The sequence below is a fragment of the Emydura macquarii genome, unplaced genomic scaffold, assembly GCF_026122565.2.
Source record: "Emydura macquarii macquarii isolate MOO-44397 ecotype Brisbane River unplaced genomic scaffold, CSIRO-AGI_Emac_v2 contig_705, whole genome shotgun sequence".
Taxonomy (NCBI): Eukaryota; Metazoa; Chordata; order Testudines; family Chelidae; genus Emydura; species Emydura macquarii.
In genome coordinates, this window is record NW_027130842.1 from 8122504 (window position 1) to 8144354 (window position 21851).

General features: G+C 39.0%; 1 protein-coding gene across 1 annotated transcript in view; it reads right to left on the minus strand.

The window, feature by feature from the left end:
- Positions 1-211: 211 nt before the first annotated feature.
- Positions 212-21851, minus strand: part of FBXO30 (F-box protein 30) — a 30431-nt gene continuing 8791 nt past the window's right edge. The window contains exons 2-3 of the mRNA XM_067542363.1: positions 7149-9246; positions 212-3164 (exon numbers count right to left, since the gene is read on the minus strand). Of these exons, the coding sequence (XP_067398464.1) occupies positions 2961-3164; positions 7149-9230 (2286 nt within the window). The 5' untranslated portion in view covers positions 9231-9246 and the 3' untranslated portion in view covers positions 212-2960. The remainder of the gene's footprint in view (positions 3165-7148; positions 9247-21851) is intronic.

The following is a 21851-nucleotide window of genomic DNA, read 5'->3' on the forward strand; positions in this document are numbered from 1 at the left end:
AGTGAATTTAAGTTTAAAAGATTAAGTGTATTTGTAGAATAAGTATCTTCCAGTTTTCAGAAGTCTGATTTGACAGTGAAATTCCCTTATGTTAATTTGATCTTAAAAATACTCCTAACTGTAATCCACTAGCCAGCCATGGAGTGCCACATTTAAATACTGAAAAGATTGTTCAGAAACATAACAAAAAATAAGGTAAGATCATACCAAATAAGGGAAACTCCAAATGTATTTATTAGAATTTTAACAGATGTTGCAAAAAATATTGCATAATGATTGAAAACAACATTTTAAAAAGGCAGCAATGTGGCATCAAGTAAGAGACAAAGAATGCAACAGCTGTGTATATATGCTGTAAAGGAGATGCAATGGGGGAAACCAGGTTTTGGGAAAATGAGAGTTCTGATAGTTTTAAAGTTCAAGGGCAAATATGAACAAAACCAGCCAAGTTCTGACAGACTGACATTTTACAGACTGCATAGCAGTGTAAAATAAATGCTGTTATTCTAACTATGTATTGTATTCCTGCATCTAGAACAATTTAAAAGCAGAAATTTTGTTTACAGCATTGATATTTAATAGCTCTGGATTTTCATAAAAATAGAAACTAATGTTTAACAAAAAAGTCAGCATCTAACATTTGAGAACAAAGTGCATGTACTGAGAATGTAGTGTTATCTGTCAAGATGAAAATACCTAGTACTTGCGATACCTATTTTAACAAAGCAGGACAACCGATTGTACTTTAGCTGCATAACTGCACTGAGCTGTAGTCTAGATTCTGTCAACATAAGCCCTTGCAGTTCCCTGTTCTGGGCTGAGCAGATGTTTCTCTAGAGAGTTGTTCTATAAGAATCAGGATCCTGATAGTTACAAAGAATACTAAGTACCAAAATCACCGTAGTCCTTGGCTAAGTGAATTATCTGTTACCTTGAGAGGCAGCTTTAAAGATGCAGCCTGAATATTCTGTGTTCTTCCAGTATGACAGCTACTTCTGGAAGTCAGGGAAAGACATCAAGGGTCCATTACAGCCAAGAGATACAGTGCTGAAAGGGACACTCTCCCTGTGTGGAACTGGCGGTTTCTCTCTCTTCGTTTTGGGAGTACCCAGCATTACCAGACACTAGAGGGCAGGGAGATAGGGATCCTTTTACCGCCAACTAAAAAACAATTTGTATGTCCAGATTAGTTGATCACCCATGTTCCCCGTGGCCACCACCATGAGTATGTATGAAGAGTTACCAAAAACAACGGAACTTTTTGCAGAGGTTTCTTCCCCCCATCCAAGGTGGGAGGAAGAAATGTGAAAAGACAACACATGATCCCAAGATTCAGACATTCTAGAGAACACGATGCAGAGAGATTGTTTTGCTTGAGCTCTTCAACAGTTTGTCATATGGCATTGAAGAACTGGGTTTAGTTTCTTTCTGGAGCATCTTTAGCATTCTGAACAGAAAAAGGCAGTGACTGTTTAGCTGGATTGGAATCAGAATGGGCAATACACAGACACTGCAATTGTGAACTGTAGCCACATCAACCATAAATAAATCTGTCTTACAGAAGTTACAAGCTTTAAATGTAGCCGTTTCTGTAGCATCCTCTATGTAAGAGTATCCTGTTTTACCTAAAATTGAAATACACACTGTATTTCATTGTTCCAAACTCTGGTCTGTTTCTGTTTTAGTGTGTGGTAGAGTTACCAAGTGCAACAAACTACCGTCATCAACACAGAATTCTGAAAGTCATTTTGAATTAAGCTATTGTACTTTTGCTATTATCAGGGCATTTCTCATAGCGCATACTTCCTAGTCACAAAATGCTATGCAAGTTTCCACATTACAGAAGACTGTGGAAACAATTTGGAGTTGTTCATTTAATCAAAGATGTGGATGAACAAACATTTAGGATATGCCTTATGCAACTAATGGAATCTGTCTCATCTTATGAAGATGATACATTTTGATACACTTAGGCAATTAAAATGCCCTCAACCAGTGTAGCATTTTTATAGACAAATTAACAGAAAAGAAAGACAATACATCTTACAATACCATAAAACAAGTTAAGCCCTTTCATTAGCTGCATTTTAAATCCATAGTTGTGCATCCCATACTTCCAACTTATGACCAGAAATAGGAAGAGTTTTGTTCAAGCATTTTATCCCTTAATCAGCCCTAGGATTGGGGAATGAGATTTAAAAAAAAAAAAAAAAAAAGTGGGCTAATATTTCATGCTTTTAGCTTTAACAGTTTTGCTCCCAAAAATGATATAACTGTTAGCTCACAAGAAAAGTAACCTTTGCTGACACTTCAAAAGAAAGTTGTGCTAAAATTAATCTGCCATAAATCAGAGTTCACTTAGATCATTGCTACACAATTTAAAAAGTGCATATCCTAGGTCTCCTGTGTATTAACTAGGATGAGCACTGGAACAATGATGAAACTAAGAAATTTGCACAGATGTGCTTAAAAATAAAGCGTTTGTCTGAGACATCTACTACAAGCTTTTAAATAGTGTTCAGTTTTTGAATATTTAGTCATTTGTAACAAGACCAAACACATAAAAGGTGTTTAGTCAGGATTTTGTCTCACTACAATTCAAAGTATCCCGTTTGAATATGCATACCTTTAGAAGTCCATTTCTGAAATTTTATTAATTCAGCAAAAATATGGTCACCAGTGAATCAGAAAGAAAAACATACCTTAGGGATTTTTAAAAAAATTATATAAGTTAGATAAAACTACCCTGTCCAGCAAGTTCCAAATTTTTCAAACATTAAGGCAACTTTTAATACTTTCAACTAAACAGTATTATAAAAAATAAATGTCACTTCAAAACATTATATACATAGTGACAGAGTAGATTTAACTAGAAATTATCTTTAGTACATTAATAAAGTGTCACGTAATATTACACAGAGGTTATATCTGGTGCTTGTGCAAGTGGAGTGACTTAGAATTCAAAGTACAGGTTTCAAGACAGAGCGGAGTGAACGTCCTTCTTTAGTGAGTTCTCGTGTTACGCACATACATGGCAGTGGGACAGCCTCCTCCCTTCTCTCTACAGCATTATAACTGCATTTCTTCAAGTGATCAGCCATGCTTAGGATGTCAGCAAACTTCCACTCATTCACAGTACAAAAAGCTGTACTGAATCGCCACACCTGGAAAACAAGTACATGCTTAGCATCGAACTGGCTCTTTGTAAACAGAGAATCAAATTAGGACTACACTGAACTCTTCATTTTGTAACTAATTTGGGTCCACCATTGATTTAGCTGTAATTAACATTACCAACTTGTACTGTTTACTAAGTTCCAGTCAATAACATCCAGTCTGACTTTCCGATTCTAGGTTGACTTTACAAGATGGAAGGTTGGGGGAGGAAGAGAATCATTTTAGTTTTCGGCTACAGCTACACTGATGGCGGCAAATTCGCCGCTGTCAGATCGATTTCTCTGGATCAACTGAACTGTCAGTGCAGACCCGCTCAGTCGATCCAGAAATCGATGTACTAAAACCAGCTACACAAGTAGCGTAGCGCTACGTCAACAGGAACAAGCGCAGCACAGTGCAGACGGAGCGCAGAAGAGAAGCTCAGCAGTCAACGGGAGTTACGCAAGTTTTTTGTGTACTTTGTGTAACTCCCGCTGACTGCCACCGAATCTCACAGATAAGTGTAGACAGGGAGTTAAACTGAACACGTTTGATCTGGAAAAATGCCAGGCAAAAATATTGTGTTGTTTTAAGTCAGTGTGGTTCTACTTTCAAAATTAAGGTTCTGGTTGTCAGTGATGCTGCGTATCTGCACATCCCAACTGAAGAGAAAGGAGCTGCAGGTAACTCAGCTCTTAATGTAATATAAAATTTAGGACCTGATTTTTTCAGGTCACTTGAATGTTTAAGAATTATTTACTGGCTTGATGAAGGCACTCAATAACATGGCAAGAGACAGGATATAAGCACCTGGATAGAATTTAGAACTGCATGCTTTCATTTCTTATCTTTATACTTATGACACTGGCAGATCAGCCCACCCATGTCTGACCCATAACAATTTAACAAGAGGCACTGCTATTGTAATCAAGACAATCCATTTATGTATGGGTATCAAATGAATGTTAATTAGGCTAGCAATCCCCAACACAATGATTTGTAGTAACAGAAAATCAAGGGTAGATGCTAAGTGCATTTCTCTGGGTTCACCTATATCTTGTTAGAAGTTTAACAATGTAACCAAATTAGCTTGTAGATGCAAATTCCCTTTCATGTCTTAATTGCTTTACGTTAGGTATACAACTATGTTCAGTTAATCTCAACATCAAAGATGTAAGATAGTGTAGATAATACTATTAGTTTCCTGCAGTATCTCTGTTATAATGGAGGAAAAGTTAATTAATTGCTTTATGTAAATAAGTGTAACTAGTTTACATGTGTATGCACAGGAAATAAAAGATTAACTTCAAAGCAAAGGTCTATAAACCAGCTACATTGCCTATTCTTCCTCCAGGAAAGCCCTGCTGTGACAATTTCTGTAAGGAGGCTTGTCAGCCTGCTAGAGAGCTATAAAAGAGACGCCTCAGGCGTGATCCTATCATCTCTAGTCTACGAATTTTGAACAGGGAAAGTTCAAGCGGTGGAACTGATAAGAAGTTTTGAAGAGGCTCTAATCAATATAAAGAGATCAGCACCAGACACAGCATTTACCCACATAGTTGACAAGCAGGCAGAGAGGGAAAAAAACATCATGGATTTTATCTGTTCTAATTAGCATAACAAAGGTGGTGACCGTATCATAATGTTTAGATGTATAAAATATAGTTTTAGATTAAAGGCTTTTTTAAATAGTGATAGTTTAGAGCAAGATTAGCTAGAAATCTAAAATGGTGGTTGCAAAGAAGTCCTATTAGAGAGAGAGAGAGAGAGAAACAAAATGGAGATCTTAGGATAAACTGACCAATAGCAGAAAGATAGACAGGCTGAAATAAAGGTCACTCCTAAATACCTGAAGGGAGCGGTCAGTTAGGTAGGAAGGGCTATCTCAAGGTCCAATCCAAGTAAACAGGTAAAACTAATTAGCATATCAGAAAACTGATTGGTTGCTTTCTTAATATCAGTCATGAACATCATCCCTTCCCAGTGGACCAATCTGGAAGGGTCAGAAATAGCGTATCAGGCAGAGAGCTAACAGGCTTGTGTAGGTGGTTTGATGGCCAGAGAAAAGACAGCAACAGAGGGCAGCAGCAGCAAGCATCTTGACAGAGCAGATGGACCCCCTGAGACGAGCCAGAGGAATTTGATTAATAAGGAAAGTAAGTTTAACTCTTTTAAGGATAAGGAATGTATGAATATGATTGTAAATACAGCTGGATGCCTGCGTCTGAATGGCCTCTTACCTCACCCATTCTATGATTGCCTGATCAACACTCAGAATGTTATTTTGTAGCAATGTTAATGAATGTGTACTATTGTAATGTTACTTTATACATATGCATAAGGGATTTGTTGGTTACACTAATAGGTTTGGTATTCTAAAACAACATTGTATTAAAGCTCTATACATATGTATGAAGGTTTCTTTTCTCTCCTTGTATTATATGTTGTAACACTGTATGTCCGCTACACTGTTTGCTATGCTGCACTAAGTATTTATTAACATTATGTTTAATATGTGATAAGGAAATGTTACATTGTGTTATGAGTGTTGCATTGCAATTTTATGGTTTATGTTAGGTTACATAGTTTATGGTAGTTATAACATAGTTGTATTATCTCAAGTGACTTATGCCATTTGTTATATTATGTTGATTTTCAATTTAAGAATCCAATTGTATTAGAATTAGCACTTAATAAAAACATTTTGTTTTTGAAGAAATTACTCTCCGAGTATCAATCTTTTGAGCAGAAGGCTGTATCCGTGTCCTCCCAAGGGTAAACTGAGGCAGGCAGTTCTGGGGAACTTAAAGGAAAATCCCTGGTAAACCACTGCAAGTTCTCTAGGGCGAGCCACCTCCTGTTTCTCACTTATAGAGACAAGGCTTGTGATTGGTTTATTAGTATACCTAAGCCACTATAGGGTCTCTTGGGTCCAAGTTTTGCGGTAACAGGACTGAGATCTTCCAAATAGTTATTTGGAATATCCTGGAAAATGCATGGAAAGACTATCAGACTCTACATCTAAACTGCATTTGGATTCAAATCTTTTGGGATGATTTCAAAGACTTTTACAAGTCAGCAGATATAACATCACAGCTATGATCCCAATCTATGAACACTGAAAGTCACTTGTATATATATACATATATATGATTCCTTAACCATTTATAACTCTCTTCTTTCATTACTAAATCTTAGATTTAGTTTATTACGGATTGGCTGCAAGCATGTATTTGGGTAAGATCAGAAATTTCTATTTACCCTCAGGGTAAGTGTCCGATCCCTTGAGATTGGTAGAACTTTAAGTATGGTGAATACGGTTTTCAGTAAAACCTCACTATAGTAGATTTGGTTGTCTAGATGGGAGTCAAGGACTGGAATGCCTAAAAGGGACTTCTTGTTAACCAGTGTGATACTACAGAAGGTCTTTTGTTACTGTCTTGGTGAGTCTAATTATAGAATAAGACACCAGTTTTAAGGATTGTCTGCCCTATTTCTTGCAGTTCATTCTGAGTGTGGCATTCTCAGTGTGGCCCAATCAAGCACCTGGTCACAATACTATTTAAAACTAGACTAAATTCCTGCTTTCAGATATAGTACTAAAGAAAGTTATGGAAGCAGACTGATTTCTAGATAAATATTTCAGTTTTTCCCAGTATTACAGGACTATTACTTTACACATTACATGATAGAAACAATGGACAGGAATAACCTCAAATCCCATTTCCCAAACTCTTGGGGATACGTTGATTGTGCTAGGAAGTTGATAACCAAACTACTTGCTGTAGCATTTTTTTTTTTTGTCCAGTTTGGCTCCCAGAATAGCATTGGGTTCCAGAGAAGATTGATATCACAGTGTCTCTTGAAACAGACAATCAATCTGAATACATATCAGCTGTGGGGAGTGGTCAGGGAAAATAGTCATCCTCAGGACAAGAACAAATATGTCCCATACCTTCCTTCTCACCCCCAGGAATCAAAAGTTAACTTACCTTTTCTTTTATTTGCCATGAAGAACTTCCATCAGGGTACTTTCTCTTTTCCCAAAGCAATATGACCATTCCACGTGCTTGAAGCAAGCTTCCACATACATCTCTCATTAATCGCGACACTCTTGAAAGCTGACATAAACTAAAACCATCTAGAAAACCAGCAATATGTTGTAGAACCTCAAAAGGAAGACTACTCAGATGGTCGCTACATGGACCAACAAGGCAGCTTTTAACTGGTTCCACTAATACTGTAGATATACAAGGCTGAACTCCAAATGACCTCAGATGACGGTCATGAATAATCTTTGCCCCTGGTGCTGAAGGACAAAACCTACGCTGAGAGTATGTACACCCATAGTATGCCAAGGGACACCTCTGCTCCATCCAGCCATTGAGGCCAGCATGAATGTCACCATGCACATTCTTAAAATGTGAAGAAAATTCATTTCTCCTAAACAATTGTCCACAAACAAATGTAAACATTGAACGCTGTTTTGTTTGGTATCTAGCCACACATTCCAGTACCAAGTCCAGGCCAAGTGTCTGAAAAGGACTTGGATTTGAGAGCTGTGGGTTAGCATGATCACATGCTGATGCTGAAGCTATTTCCCCTACCATTGTATTTGTGGCCAATATCGCAGAGGGAAGGGAAAATGTTTGAGTCCCAAAATCAATGTGATATCCATCAACAATGCGACTATCTGATATCCCCCTACCACCAGGAGAGTCACCTAGACAAAACAGCAAAGCTGCTGTGATTAGATCTATCCCCTGAAGACCCATAGGGTCTTCTGTTAACTCCAAATCTGATGTATCAACAGCTTTGTCTTCCTTTGGTGTAGACCAATAGTGGTTAACAAGGAAATTGTATGATCGATGATGAATTAGAGAAAACACATCTACATTTCTTAATCTTTCTTGTTCCAGTTGCCTCTCTAACACTTCCTCTCCACTGGAGTCATGTGGTAGTTGTATATGATTAATAGCGCCATTAAGCAATCTGTGGGGTGATATTACTTCTCTAAGTTGTTGTGCTGCTACAGGAAAGGAGCTGCAAGACTTCAATGCCCCATCATCAGGAGATGCAATACATTCACCATTTGCTACATTAGATGTTTTTGAATCACATACATCTAGATCTTCATTCTGGCCCAATGCCTCTGTACCTATATTTTCTACATGAAAACCATTACACAGAGCAGAAGCATTACCAAGGTTCACATTCAGGTCATGCTTTTGCACTCTATCATAACAAAAATCACTTGAACCATTTTGTTCCAATTGTGAATTTTGGCTCAAGACATCAAAGTCAATTCCACCAACTGCTCCCATGTTATCTTCATCTGGATATTCATGGTCTGACATTTTACTCTGGATACATCCATTAGCAGTTTGTTCTTTAATCTGAAAATCTTCATTCATCTCATATGGTGAAATACATAGTCTTGAACTTAACATGCTTATGTCTCTTGTAGCAGTGTTCAGGATATCTAATGCAGCAGCTAAACTCTTAGTAGTTTCTACAGTAGCTTGATAAAGAGCACTGTAGGAATCTTCATCTGCAGGTATCAACCCATTTGAAAGTATTGTGTCAGGGGCACTTGATTTGACAGAAGTTTGCTCTCTAGGTTCTGATATCTGATCAACTGTTTTTGACATCATAGTTGCTACTTTGAGGGATTCTAATAGCATGCGCTGGTCTTGAAGGGCTAAAGCCATGTCTAACTGCTCTACTTCATCAACATCTTTACTTAGATTTTCATAAGATTTCCGGTCTGCATAACTGACTGGCCATCTATTCCATTCCATAGTGCAGCACACCACACTTGCAGGACAAGTTTCTAGATGTTCAGCGATTTTGTTTCGGGCTACAATAAAGGGACATCCAAAGCCACTATTTAAACAAGGCACTCTTTCAAGTGGACACAAAATGCGATGCTCCTGAGCTTTGCATGAATGAAAGACGGCACCACAAACCAGCGGGCACCCAATCAAGTCACAGGAAATTCCAGTCTCTGGTCTGGTCATGCAACGCCGACTGACACAATTGACACAGTGTAAATGCTGCTGATGTTCCTCCATGACTGCAAATCCAGCTCTAGGAAGAGAAAGAAGATAAATCAATCGTAATATTTTAACTCAATATTCATTACGTTTAATAATAAAACAAATTGTTATATATTCTTCATCCACAATGTATACAGAGGTACAAATGAACGCTACTCTAATTGATCACCAGTCATAAGTACAGGAGTAAGTATGACACTTTAACCAAAACAAAAAAAAAGTTTGAGTAACACACAGAAATCAAGGTTACTCAGTTGTAACTGGAGTTTGTGAAGCTGGAGAACACCAGGAGAACAACAGGCAAATCTCTTAAATGCTGGTCTCTTCCCCTTTGAATCCACCATAGGATCAATAAGCCCAAAGCCAAGCTGCAGGAACTAATAAAAAAATACATTTATAAAGAAAACAAATGAGCTAAAATTTCTAATATTAATTCTAACTAAGGAATCAAATCAACACACTGAGTCTAAAGAAAATGGATCAGCCTAGAGAGGTTCCTAGTCCATTTGATGCCACAGTTGGAAGGAAATGAGGTAGTTGGAGTGTCACAGTGACTAACATTCTTGACCACAGAACATTCAGAAACAGTGAGGGAAAGAGCAGGAGGGGGCATTTCAATGGCCACCAGCAGAGCTGCAACACTAGTGGGATCCCATGATGGCCACTCAAAGAAATCAAGTTACACTGGTTTAAAGTGACCTCAAATAAGATCTCGGACGCTTCTTTTATACTTTTTTTAAATGGTTTTACATCTTTATGAAAAGTGTTTGCTCAAAGCTCTAGTGCACAGCAGTTTTACTATCCTTGCTAAATCGCTAACCCCCCCACCCCAATCCATCAGTAAAAATGAAAAGGTGCATTTCTAGGTGTCCTAAAATGGGTTTTGCTCCTCCCTATTTGGTTATGCTAATGCTAGTGAGAAGATGTGGGAGTAATAAATAAGGTTAAGATTCTGTCATGGGTATTTTTAGTAACAGTCAGGGACAGGTCACGGGCAATAAACAAAAATTCATGGAAGCCCTGACCTGTTCCTAAAAATACCCTGGGGGAGGGAGGAGAAAACAGCTGCCAGGGCTTACAGCTGCTCTCGGCCCTCTGCTCCAGCAGGCTAGCCAGCTGGTCGGCGGAGGCCCCCAGACTGGCTGACCGGTCAGCTGTTTGGCAGCGGCCCTGCTAATCAGCTGGGCGGCAGCCCCAGGGTTGACTGCTGCTTCTGCCCTGCCCCAGAAGTCCAGAGATCCTGGAACCCATGACATTCATGACCAAATTGTATCCTTAGTAATAAAGGAATCTCCACATATTTGGAATCATGTGATCACTTTTATTCTGAAGCAGACACTTTGGCACTAGAAAGTTGGATTCCTTGTTCTGGTTCTGAAGGCAGCGTAAACACAGCATTCCATGTTTCAGCACTGTAAACATTTATATTTGAAAGTACATTGCATCACCATGTTTAAAAGTCAGTTTATCCTCCCCTCCCCCACACCTTTTTAAAATACAGAGGAGGAATACACTAAAAATCTGAGGGCAGGGAAAAGGAGACAAATTGCTCAATACCACATTTTTCTTACTACTGTTTACATTCAGTCTATGTTTACCCCAAACCCTTGTGGTTAAACACTATTAATCTTGGGAAAAATTAAATTTGCAAGTTGCTCATTTATGTTTTAAACCTCTGCTTTAGCACAATTAGCAATCTTACAATATCACAAGCATCATATTGCATCACTCCATGATTCTCAGGACGTTTTATTGAAAGATTAAACTGAAGTATAGAAAATGTGCTTAAATCATTAAGAATTATTTTAGAGATTTAAAAGGAACACAGAACACATTTACATCTGTTTTCCCACCAAAATAAAACAAAAACAAATAAAAGGTTCTCTAAAAATAAGCTGATTATAAAACTTAGGGTTAATAGACTAGTTACGTTGCCAGCTTTGATTTTATTTCCAATGGCAAACAAATATTCCCCTGCAACCTTTTCAACTCAAGCAATGCAGCAGTATGCTATTGCAGAAAAACTTTTAAATGAAATTAATTAGAAATGGACTATAAATAGAAGTGAAACTGACTAGAATTATTTTGTTTGTGCTTACAAATATAAATAACCAACCAAATTAACAAGTTTTTATATTTTTGTTTTTAGTAATTTAAGGAGTTATTTGTCAAAGTTATTTATGGGATTTTAAATCTATGTTCCTCTGAGATTTCACATTTTGAAATTCAAGCCAACTTTAAGTATCAGCCCCCTAAATTTGAATAATTCAAATGTTTCGGCCACCCACTATCCTGACTCTACTAACAAAGAAGCATATGTGCTGCACTTGCTAGGCACAACACAGCTGGTTTATTTTTTCCCCACTATGAAGAGTTCCTTTTTATTTATGTAACAAATTAGCTTTTCATCATATGTTTTAAATACTTTACCAATCACTCAAGTTATGCTGATTTATCAAAGGCTTCTTGCATATAGCCTATTTCATCCTACAGATTACGTCAATAGCATCTAAGGCAACTCTTTATTGAAGTTTTAACATGTTTTGACTGTAAACAATTAAAAGGGAGGAAGGGGGAGAAATGAGCTTTTCCTAGAACAGAATTTTCCATTAGCTATTCCACCAGGAGTCCCGTTTAAATTAACTCATGCACATATTTCTAAACTGAAAAGACATAGTTTAAAAAGTACCTCTTTACAGCTGTGGAAAAATATTTTCATCCCCTTCTGATTCTATTAGTTGAAAAGTAATATCGAGCAGGTTACTAAAAGGAAGCATCCCTTTCACCATATTATAATTAGTTTCTCTGATAGTACCAACTTCCCCATCCTGCACACGCAGACACACAGGCACCTTGCAACCTGTTTCTATTTTTTCTACAAAGCTAGGAGAGCTAAACCGCACGGAGAGTTCCCCAGAAAAGGGTCTGGCTTGCAAGATATGGTTGCAACTTACTTGCAAGATCAAAAGAGGCTGTTTGTCCCTTTTTCTTACCTCTGCTCCCTAAATAAAAATTCTCACACACAAGAGTCACTCACCCATGACTTCACTCCAAGTCCAGGGTGGAAAGAAAGAGGTAGAGGCAAAAAGAAGTAGGACTCATGGTAGTCAAAGAAAAGCTTGTCTTTACAGTACTATTGCTGACGTGGTTGAGGCTGCTATTTGGGGAGGGGTTGGGAACCTGTAGGTTCTGAGGTTGAAGAGAGAAATGCTTTTGGGGTTGCTGGGGATAATGTGTGTGGTGATGACTGGACATGGAGGAGGCCCATATCAACGTTGGGTTTCAGTGAAGGCCTGTCATGATTTTGGGAGCAGGGCAGCAACTGTGTTATTAAAAGGAATTTTGGGGAGGGAATGCTGTTTGTTTTAAAAACAAAAATTAATGTTTCATATTGAAAAAAATTACAGCCAGTTACATTCACTTTGGATCATAGAAATTAGCTAGTGGGAAAAAAAATTAATATTGCTAACATGTTCAGTTGATCCCAATGGATACACTGATAATCCTTCAAACCATACACTGAATCTGTCAACCCACACCAATATGAGAAAATAGAAAAGCAAGTCTATGCAAGGGGATGTTACTAAATTCCCCCACACCAAGTGACCTAGCCATGCCATGTATGGTTGGAAGGCTAACTAATGAGGCTAGCTATTGATAGAGTGTCAATTTTGTTGTAGGAGCAAATTGCCAGAAGTCCTCAAATACAAGACTTAGCTCTACGACCACTGGCTTCTGGGCCAGTTTTGAACCAAACACTGTATAATCATCCTACATTCAACAGATAAGCCAAAGTCAGCGGTGCGCTCTCAGAGGATGGATGCATGGCTTTGGGGATTCCAGGTTCACATATTACCCTACATTTCTGAAAATGCATTTAGTTAGGCAGTATGCTAAGGCTTCCGAATGCCGTACGTTTAAAAAGTTGCTATTCTGCCTGTAATCACAGGAGGCATCTTATTTTTAGTAACTATTCCCTAAATCCAGTCACCCAAACTTTATGTTCAAAACTTGCCTTTCATAAATATTAGAGCTGGTGAGGAATATATTGAAACTTCTTTTGGTGGAATATACTGATTTTTTTGAAAACCAAAATGGTTTGCAGGAAAGTCAGTTATGCCAAGTTTCTTGGTTTGAAAAGCTTTTGGAAAAAGTTTCAAAATTGTGAAACATACTTGTTTTTGGTTCTAAATGTCTAACATTTAAGTTAGTTGTAATAAAACAAATTTAAAGAAAATAAAAAGGTCAAAATCAAAACGTTTTAACAAACCCAAACTGACATTTTTCAGACCACCAGTTTGCAAAAATTTTGGTTCTACTAAATATGCCAACTATGACAACCAATTAACACTGGTGTACATTACCATATTTTTCCTAAAGAGATTCATATAATAAAAATGTGGAATCCTTAAAATGCCAACAGCTGGATGCATATACTCTGGGTGCTTCCCGACACAGGCCCTTTGTGTATCTCCAGCCCCTTCATACCATCCTTTCCTCCTCTATATGCCCAAGTACCCCCCCGAGATTTTTTTGGAGGGGAGAGGAATACCTTGTAGCAGCAAGGCCTGGTTTATTCAAAGTTTCCTGTAGATATTTTTCAAGAGAACTACAAATGTAATTAAAAGTGACCAGTAACTTCACTAAGTCAGTGTAGTCATCATGAAACACTACCTTTAAATAGCCTATACAAGTTTACACAAGAGCACTCTACTAAAATGCTAATGCACCCTCCTCCATAACAAACTATATTGGTCTTTAAAGTCAGATTGTGTGAAATTTGAGCTCTGTGATTAGTAACATCTTTTATCAAGTTCCCAGCCTCCTCTCCCAGCCATTAGCTGACATTCACTGGTACTGTGTCAAATATTGATCACACACACATGCAGATGAAATTGTAAAGTGTCTGAGGGAAGACAGGGTAGAGCCTTTTCAAATACCCCTAATGGGCACTATATTAATGCCAGATCAGACACTAAAATAATCATTTATGCTTAGGCAGACTCCATTAGTTTAGCCCAGTAATAGCTAGGTGTTTGTGTTTGCACTGAATGTATATTTGCTTCTTAATAAACATGATTTTTTTAAAAAAAAAACTTTTTAAAAAGTGGATTTACCTTTTCCATAGACAATTAATAACTGCAAATTCACTAAAATTCTGCATGCTGCACAGTTAGGACTTCAGAATGCAAGCTGAAGTTAATTTTGTCAGTGTAATTTGGTCAGCAGAGTGTTTTATTTATACCTTATTACCAAACTCCAAATCTTTTTGGACGTTCTTCTCATGGATTTATTTTAATTCCTGCTAATCAATACTGAACAACTACATTAGACAATCACTAGTTTAAACCAACCATGATATTGATACTTAAAACACTATCAGTTTAACTCAAAATCAATTGTCCAAAACACAAAACGTTTAAGTCTACAATCAAAATTTGTACATTTTCCAATCGGGAAATTCAAGTTGAAGTAGTATTCATTTGTTTTAGAAATAATCAAATGCATGAACGACAAGCTAGTTGTCATTATTACATTTAATTTTTCAAGCTAGCACACGTACTGAAGTTCCTCGATTTTACTGTTTTGCCATTTTCATTAATTGCAATGTCCCTCATATCTAAGCTATATGATCCAGCAAGTAAAAAGTATTTATTTCTCAAATTTAATGCTACAATCTTTTAAATGAAAAAAAAGTGATTACTACTTCACTGACAACAGACAACGAGAACCTTTAAACACTAATGTTTGTGTTAACTTGAAAAAAAGAAAAACTATGGTAAAAGAGGATTTATGTTTGAAGATAGCTGAATGTTTAATCCCTTGGTGAAAGTTGCTCTTTAAACAATAATATAAAATTCAAAGAGTAAACAGATCAAGTAGTTGTGTTGCAATCATATAAGAAATGACTAGGGAAATAGAAACATTATTTACAGTTAAAACATGGTCTGAAATGAACGGACTTATTTTATTTTACCCTACATGATACTGGTTTCTTACCACACTTTCCATCAAATTAGTGACTATAACAGGAAAGAACAGTTGTACTTTTCTGGTTATGTAATGTCAGCAACTAGGTTCAGTAACATCTGAGATGTTAAAGTATTTACGCTTGACTGTTACTAGCAGAGAAAACTAAAAATACATCCAGTTCCAGTGAAGTGATCACCGCTCTCAGAATTTGAAGGATCACTTGATGTTATTGTACCTACTATATAGTCAGCAGACCAGGTCAGTCAGAACATGCTTTGAAAATCTGCTATAATTAAAAGGATTAAAATTCCAGCTGTTATGAACAATTTCATGATTTACAGCTGTTGTGCTAATACGATATTAAGGCAGAGTTTAATAATGGCTTTAAATTGTGGGCACACAATATTCCAGATACTGTGGAAGCACCCCTCTCTGTCTTCTCCATCACGTAAATAAGCTGTTGTAATTACACAATATCAAAATCAAGGGTGAAGAGTTGTATGCCCCCATACCCTCCTCGGAAATAAATGCTTGCCTTTTTTGTTTCATGTGTTTGTGGAGCACAAATTTCACATGGTTAAGTTGAAGTATCTTCTAGATTTTGTGGCAAGGCACCTCATTCACCTCACTGGGCTCAGCATTTCCCCCTCTGAGGGCGGTGGGGGAGGGCCTGGAATAAATCAGTCCCACTCTGGAGAGTTTTTTTCCTCACTCAGGTTTTATTTTTGAAGATTTACAATATCTACCTCAGGACAGGCCCAAGGAGTATTCTCCAGGCAAGCAAAGAGAAACAAGTTCATAACACAAAAAGGAAATACCTCTCCCTGTCCCCTCTCTGGGATGTTGCCTTGTTACACTGGCTCTGAGGTGCCAGTCCTTCCCTTATAGGGAGGAGAGAAGCCTTTTCTCCCTGCTGCCACTAACCCTCCTGCAGCTTGTCTCCCATCTCTCCTCCCTCTCTCTCACCAGAAAAGAGGTTTTTTAAGGTCACAGGGAGTCCTTAATTAAACTCAGGTGTCCCTAGTTGACATGAAATAACCTCTTTTCAGATGGGGAAAAAGAGCCTTTACCATTCTAGGGCTGATACATCTGCCTTCCACCACTTTCTGGTAGCTTACCCATCTGACTTTGTCCAACTTGTATAGTAAAGAGGCTAAAAAGGCCACTTTCCTACTTGCTTTTACTTTTAAAAATAGTTTCTAGCCCTTAACATTTTGAAGGGTACATTCCCAATGTGAACCATGTGTAAACTGATATATCATCTGCCTGAATGCAGATTGACCAACACCTGTGCCTCTACTGTTCCTCAGAGTTTCCCAAGCTGCAGCAGAATGAAAATTGACCAGTCTATTCAGAATCCTGTAAAACTGACAGCTACGTTCTAATGTAGCAAGCAGAAATAGGCAATGGAGCTAGTCACTGAGGAAAAGGACTAAAAAAAATGAAGACAGACATCTCATTTTAGCAACCAAAAGGTTAATACAAAAGGCAGGATCCAGAAAAAGTACCCAGAAAGGAATTCCAGTAGTTTGGGCAGGATGTGGAAAGATTTGGTGTCTCATCTGGAGTGGCACCTTAACACTGCCACCCCCCTGATGTTTCCATCTTTCATACTGGTTTCTCACTAGTAGATTTAGTCCTCTGGCTATTGTGTCTGGTAAAATTTCCACACCCTATATTTGAGAGGGTGGGCTTATGTGTTGAGAGAGGTGGGCAGGAGAGAGATGGGAAAAGATTTAAGAGATGTATTAGAAAACAACTGGACTGAAAGATTTTGGGGAAGATGAAAAGAGAAAAAATAATTGAGAAGATAGAGAACACAATATAGGTAAAAAGATACAGACATGGAAGCAGGAGAAAGAAAAACTGAAGACAACTCAGGAAAATATACATCAGGATCCATCACTGGACAAAGAAAAGGAGAAGGTACTCACAAAGGGAAAGATAAGAGTACCAAAAAAGCAAAAGAAATGTAAGTTAAGTGTGTTACAGAAAATGGATTAACAATGTTATAGTTAAATACAAAACACAGATTTATTTTACTTTTTTAAACCGCACAATCCATGCAGGGTTAGAAATTTTTCATTTTAACTAGTAAATTTAGTTCTCAGGTTAGTGAGTGTTGGGTAAATATTTTTAAGCTCTTATATAATCTTCCCCAGCCCATCCGCCTCACATTCAAAAGTTTAATCATTTACAAGTTTGAAAAAAGTGAGATAAGAGCAGGTTATTCACTCTGTGAAGTAACTGCAGTTCTTTGAGATGTGTGTCCCCCTGTGGGTACTCCACTTTAGATGTTGGTGTGTCCCGGCACTGTTGATTGGAGATTTTTGCAGCATTGCCTGTCTGGACTGCACATGCACAGCAGGTGTCTTGCAGCGCCATTGGTGCCTCAACTGCTATGACCCAACCCCTCTTCAGTTCCTTCTATACTGTAGAATTCTAGCTACAAACCCTGAAGCAGCAGGGAGAGTAGTGGAGCATCCACAGAGACACATGCCTTGAAGAACCTCAGTTACGCATAAGATGAGTAACTCTCTCTTCTAGTCCAAATACTATCCCTGTGGGTGCTCCACTTTACGTGACTGTATAGCACTGCCCCATCATAGACCGGGGGACAGGGGGAGGTTCCAGAGTGTTTCAGGTGACTGACATTAACACTGTAGAGCCTAACAGTGTGTTGTTGTCCAAGCTATGTGTAATTGCATAACGTTTATGAAATGTGTGCTCAGAGGTCCATGTTGCACCTCTGCAAATGTCTGTAAGAGGTACATTGTTCAGGAAGGTGACAGATGTCACGATCACCTTAGTGGAATAGGTTCTAATACATGGTAAGGTGGTTTTACTTTGCTTTGTTCTTAGCAAAGGTGGATACAGCTAGAGATCCATTTGGAGAATCTCTGGGTAGATATTGTGGATCCCTGAGATCATTCAATGGTTGATACGAATAGTCTTGGTGATTTGCAGAATGCTTTGGTTCTATCTAGATAGAACACCAATGCTCTTTTGACATCTAGTGTGTGGCAGCTTGCTTCCTGTTGATTCTAATGAAGTTTGGGATAGAACCTAGGTAGGTGTATAACTTGGTTTATAAGAAAGGACGATGTTACTTTAGGTAGAAATGCAGGGTGAGGTCTTAGAGTGATTTTGTCTCTAAAGAAGATGGTGTAGGGAGGATGCACCATGAGGGCTCCTATTTTACCTAGCAGAGGTGATTGCCTTCTAACAGAGGTGATTGCAACTAAGATCGCAACTTTCATTGACAGGTGAAGGAGTGAACATGTAGCTAGAGGTTCGAACGGGGGACCTGTGAGAGTCTTTAGCATCAGGTTTAAATACCAAATTGATGGGGGAATCATGTTCTCCTGGGTATATGTTTTGCAGCCCAGTTAGGAAATGTTTGGTGATGGGGTGCGAAAATACTGATAGCCTTTCGATTTTTTGGTGAAACAGGTTGATGTTGAGGTGTACCCTAATGGAATTTGTGGAAAGGTCTGTGGTTTTTGGTTCTAATAAATAGTTCAGAACTAGCGGGAAGGATGCTGAAAGTGCATTAGTGTGTTTTGTTTGGCACCATGTATAGTACCTCTTCCATTTTTGAGTGTAAGTTTTACATGTAGATGGTTTCCTCCTGTTAAGTAATACATGTTTGATCTGAACAATTCAGTTTCTGTTGATGGTACCAAGTAGGAACCAAGCCATCAGGTGAAGCCTGTCCATGTTGGGATGGAGAGTCCTGATGCTGTCTTGAAACAAAAGGTCCCTTCGCATAGGAAGGTGTTGTGGAGTTCAAATCAACATTCTCATTAGGCAGGGTACACCATGGTTGTCTGGGCCATGCTCTGACGATTGGTATGACAGAGGCTCCGTTGTGACAAATTTTGTGTACTTCTCTTGATAACAATGGGATAGGTGGGAACATACATAATACTGTCGCTCTCTGTTTGAGGAGGAAGGCGAATTCGGGTCCTATCACATCTCTTGAGCAAAAGTGGAGGCATTTTTGGTTTGCTGTTGTTGTGAATAGATCTATTGTTGGGACTCTCCATCGCTGGAATATAGCGCGTAGGACTGTGTCGTTCAGTTCCCTTTCATGTTCTTGAAAGAATTTTCTGCTCACTGTGTCTGCTGCTGCGTTCATACAACCAGGGAGATACGAGACTGAGATGTTTGTTGTGACCTATGCACCAATTCCACAGTCTTATAACTTCCTTACATAGGGAGTAAGATCAGGCACCACCTGTCATCACTTGCACTGACCTGTTTGCTATCTGCGAAAGAATGTTTAAGTACGAGTTGCGCACTGCCCATAACTCGAGTAGATTGATGTGCAGATGAGCTTCCGTAGGAGACCATTGTCCCTGGTTAGTGCGATGTTGCATATCGGCACCCCGCCCAACTAGCAAGGCATCTGTTGTAATTATCACTGATGGTTGTTCTCGTTGGAATGGTATCCCATTGTAGACATTTTCTGTTTTTTTCCACCAGCGTAGTGAGTCTGATTTTGGGAGGTAGTACCAATCATTTGTTTAGTCTGCGCTTGTTCAATGTGTAGATCAAACACAGCCATCCCTGAAGGCAGTGCATGTGTAACCGTGCATGTTGTACTACGAACATAGTGGCTGCCACATACCCCAACAGTTGAAGGCAGGTAAATTCTACGATGTATGGGCTGATCGTAATTAGAGAGATATTAGTTAGTGTATGGAATCTATGTGTTAGTAATGATGCTCTGGCCTTTAGGGAGTTGAGGTGTGCCCCAATGAATTCCAGTTGTACCGGTATCTTGGTGGATTTCTGTTCATTTATTTGCAATCCCAGGCTTTGAAAGAGGTAGATGGTCCTCTGTACATTGTGTAATGCCTCTAATCATGTGGGACTTCTCAAAAGGCAGTTGTCTAGGTATGGAAATATGATTAGCCCCTGTCTGCATAGGTGGGCCGCCACAACTGCAAGGATCTTGGAGAAGACCCATGGCATGGTGGAGAGGCCAATCGACAGTACCCTGTATTGATAGTGTGCTGATCCCACTGTAAAACAAAGGAATTGTCAGTGTGCAGAGTGTATTGTGATATGAAAATATGCATCTTGGAGGTCGAGGGCTGAGAACCAGTTCCCTAATTAATCTGCTGAGCTTCCTAAGATCCAGGATGGGATTTCAACCTCTGCTTTTTTTTCCTATGTTAAAAAATAGTGGGAGCAGAATCCCTTTCCCCTGTACTGTGGTGGGACCTTACTATTGCACCTAGTTGTAGGCGGCGACACACCTCTTGTTGTAGGATATGCTCGTGAGAGGGGTCCATGAAGAGGAATGGGGAGGGAGGTTGGGTAGTATGACTGTGAATGGGATGGAGTAGCACACTCGGATGATCTCTAGGGCCCATCTGTCTGAAGTAGTTGTCACCCAAGTGCTGTAAAATGGGTGTAATCGGTATCCCAAAGCTTCATGTGGTGATGGTTGTGGGCACAGAAATGACCAGACCCTCGACGAAAGTTTCAAAATTATTTTTGCCTGCGATGGCTGTGAAAACTATGGTTGGTCTCTTTTTTTGAGGTCTCTGCTTCCGTCTGTATGACACGAGAGGTCTTTGTTGGATGGTGAATTAGGGTTCCCTGCACTGGTAAAGCTCGTACCTCTTACACTCAGGGCCAGCTGTGTAAATCCCAATGGTTTTCAGAGTTGCTCTTGAGTCCTTCATGGAATGGAGTACCTCATCTGTTTTCTTGGAAAATAGTTTTTCCCTGTCAAATGGTAGGTCTTCTACCTTTACTTGCAGGTCCCTTGTGATGCCTGACGACTGCAGCCACGATTCATGACCAAAGTGGTTGCTGTTATTTGGGCTGCTGTGCCTGCGACTGTCAAGGGATGCCTGTAGAGATGTTCAAGTGACCAGATGGCCCCCAGTTACTAGAGACTTAAACTGTTCGTGTTTATCTTCTGGTAAGTTGCTAGCAAATTCGCTCAGTTTGGTGTAATTGTCATGATCATATTTTGTCATAAGAGCATTGTAATTGGCCCCTCTAAACTGCAAGGTTGCAGACAAACTTTATGGCCAAACAAATCAAGTCTCTTGTACTCTTTGTCCTGCAGTGTGGACTGGTATGGTTCATGTTTGCTCCTTTAGCTCACCACATCTATCACCAAGGAGTTTAGAGGAAGGTAGGTAAATAAAGATTCCAAGTCCTTCACAGGGACATAGTATTTTCTATCCGCCCTTTTACAGATTGGTGGAGCAGTGACTGAGATCAGCCACACAACTTTGGCGGATTCCATTTAATGCGTCATTTATTGCAACGCAATCTTTGTATTGGTCGACATGTATAGTATCTGGAGGAGTTTGTGTTGGTTTTCTGCTACTTCCTCCAGGTGCATTTCCTGGCTTAGTGCCACCCTTTTGAAAAGTTCCTGAAATTGCCTGAAGTCATCAGCCATGGCAGGAGGCAGTGGCATTATAGCCTCGTCGAGAGATGATGAGGAATTATGGGGTGATGTGATGTCTTGCTCTGCCCTTCATCTGTCTTGTCTAATGGGTTTTCTTGTATTTCAGATGGTTCAGATGGTCTGGGCGATGAAGGAGATGATCTTAATTTGTCACAGGGTGGTGTTATAGGACGGCTAAGTTGGGCTTTATAAGGAACCCATAGATCCCATTGCATAGGAAA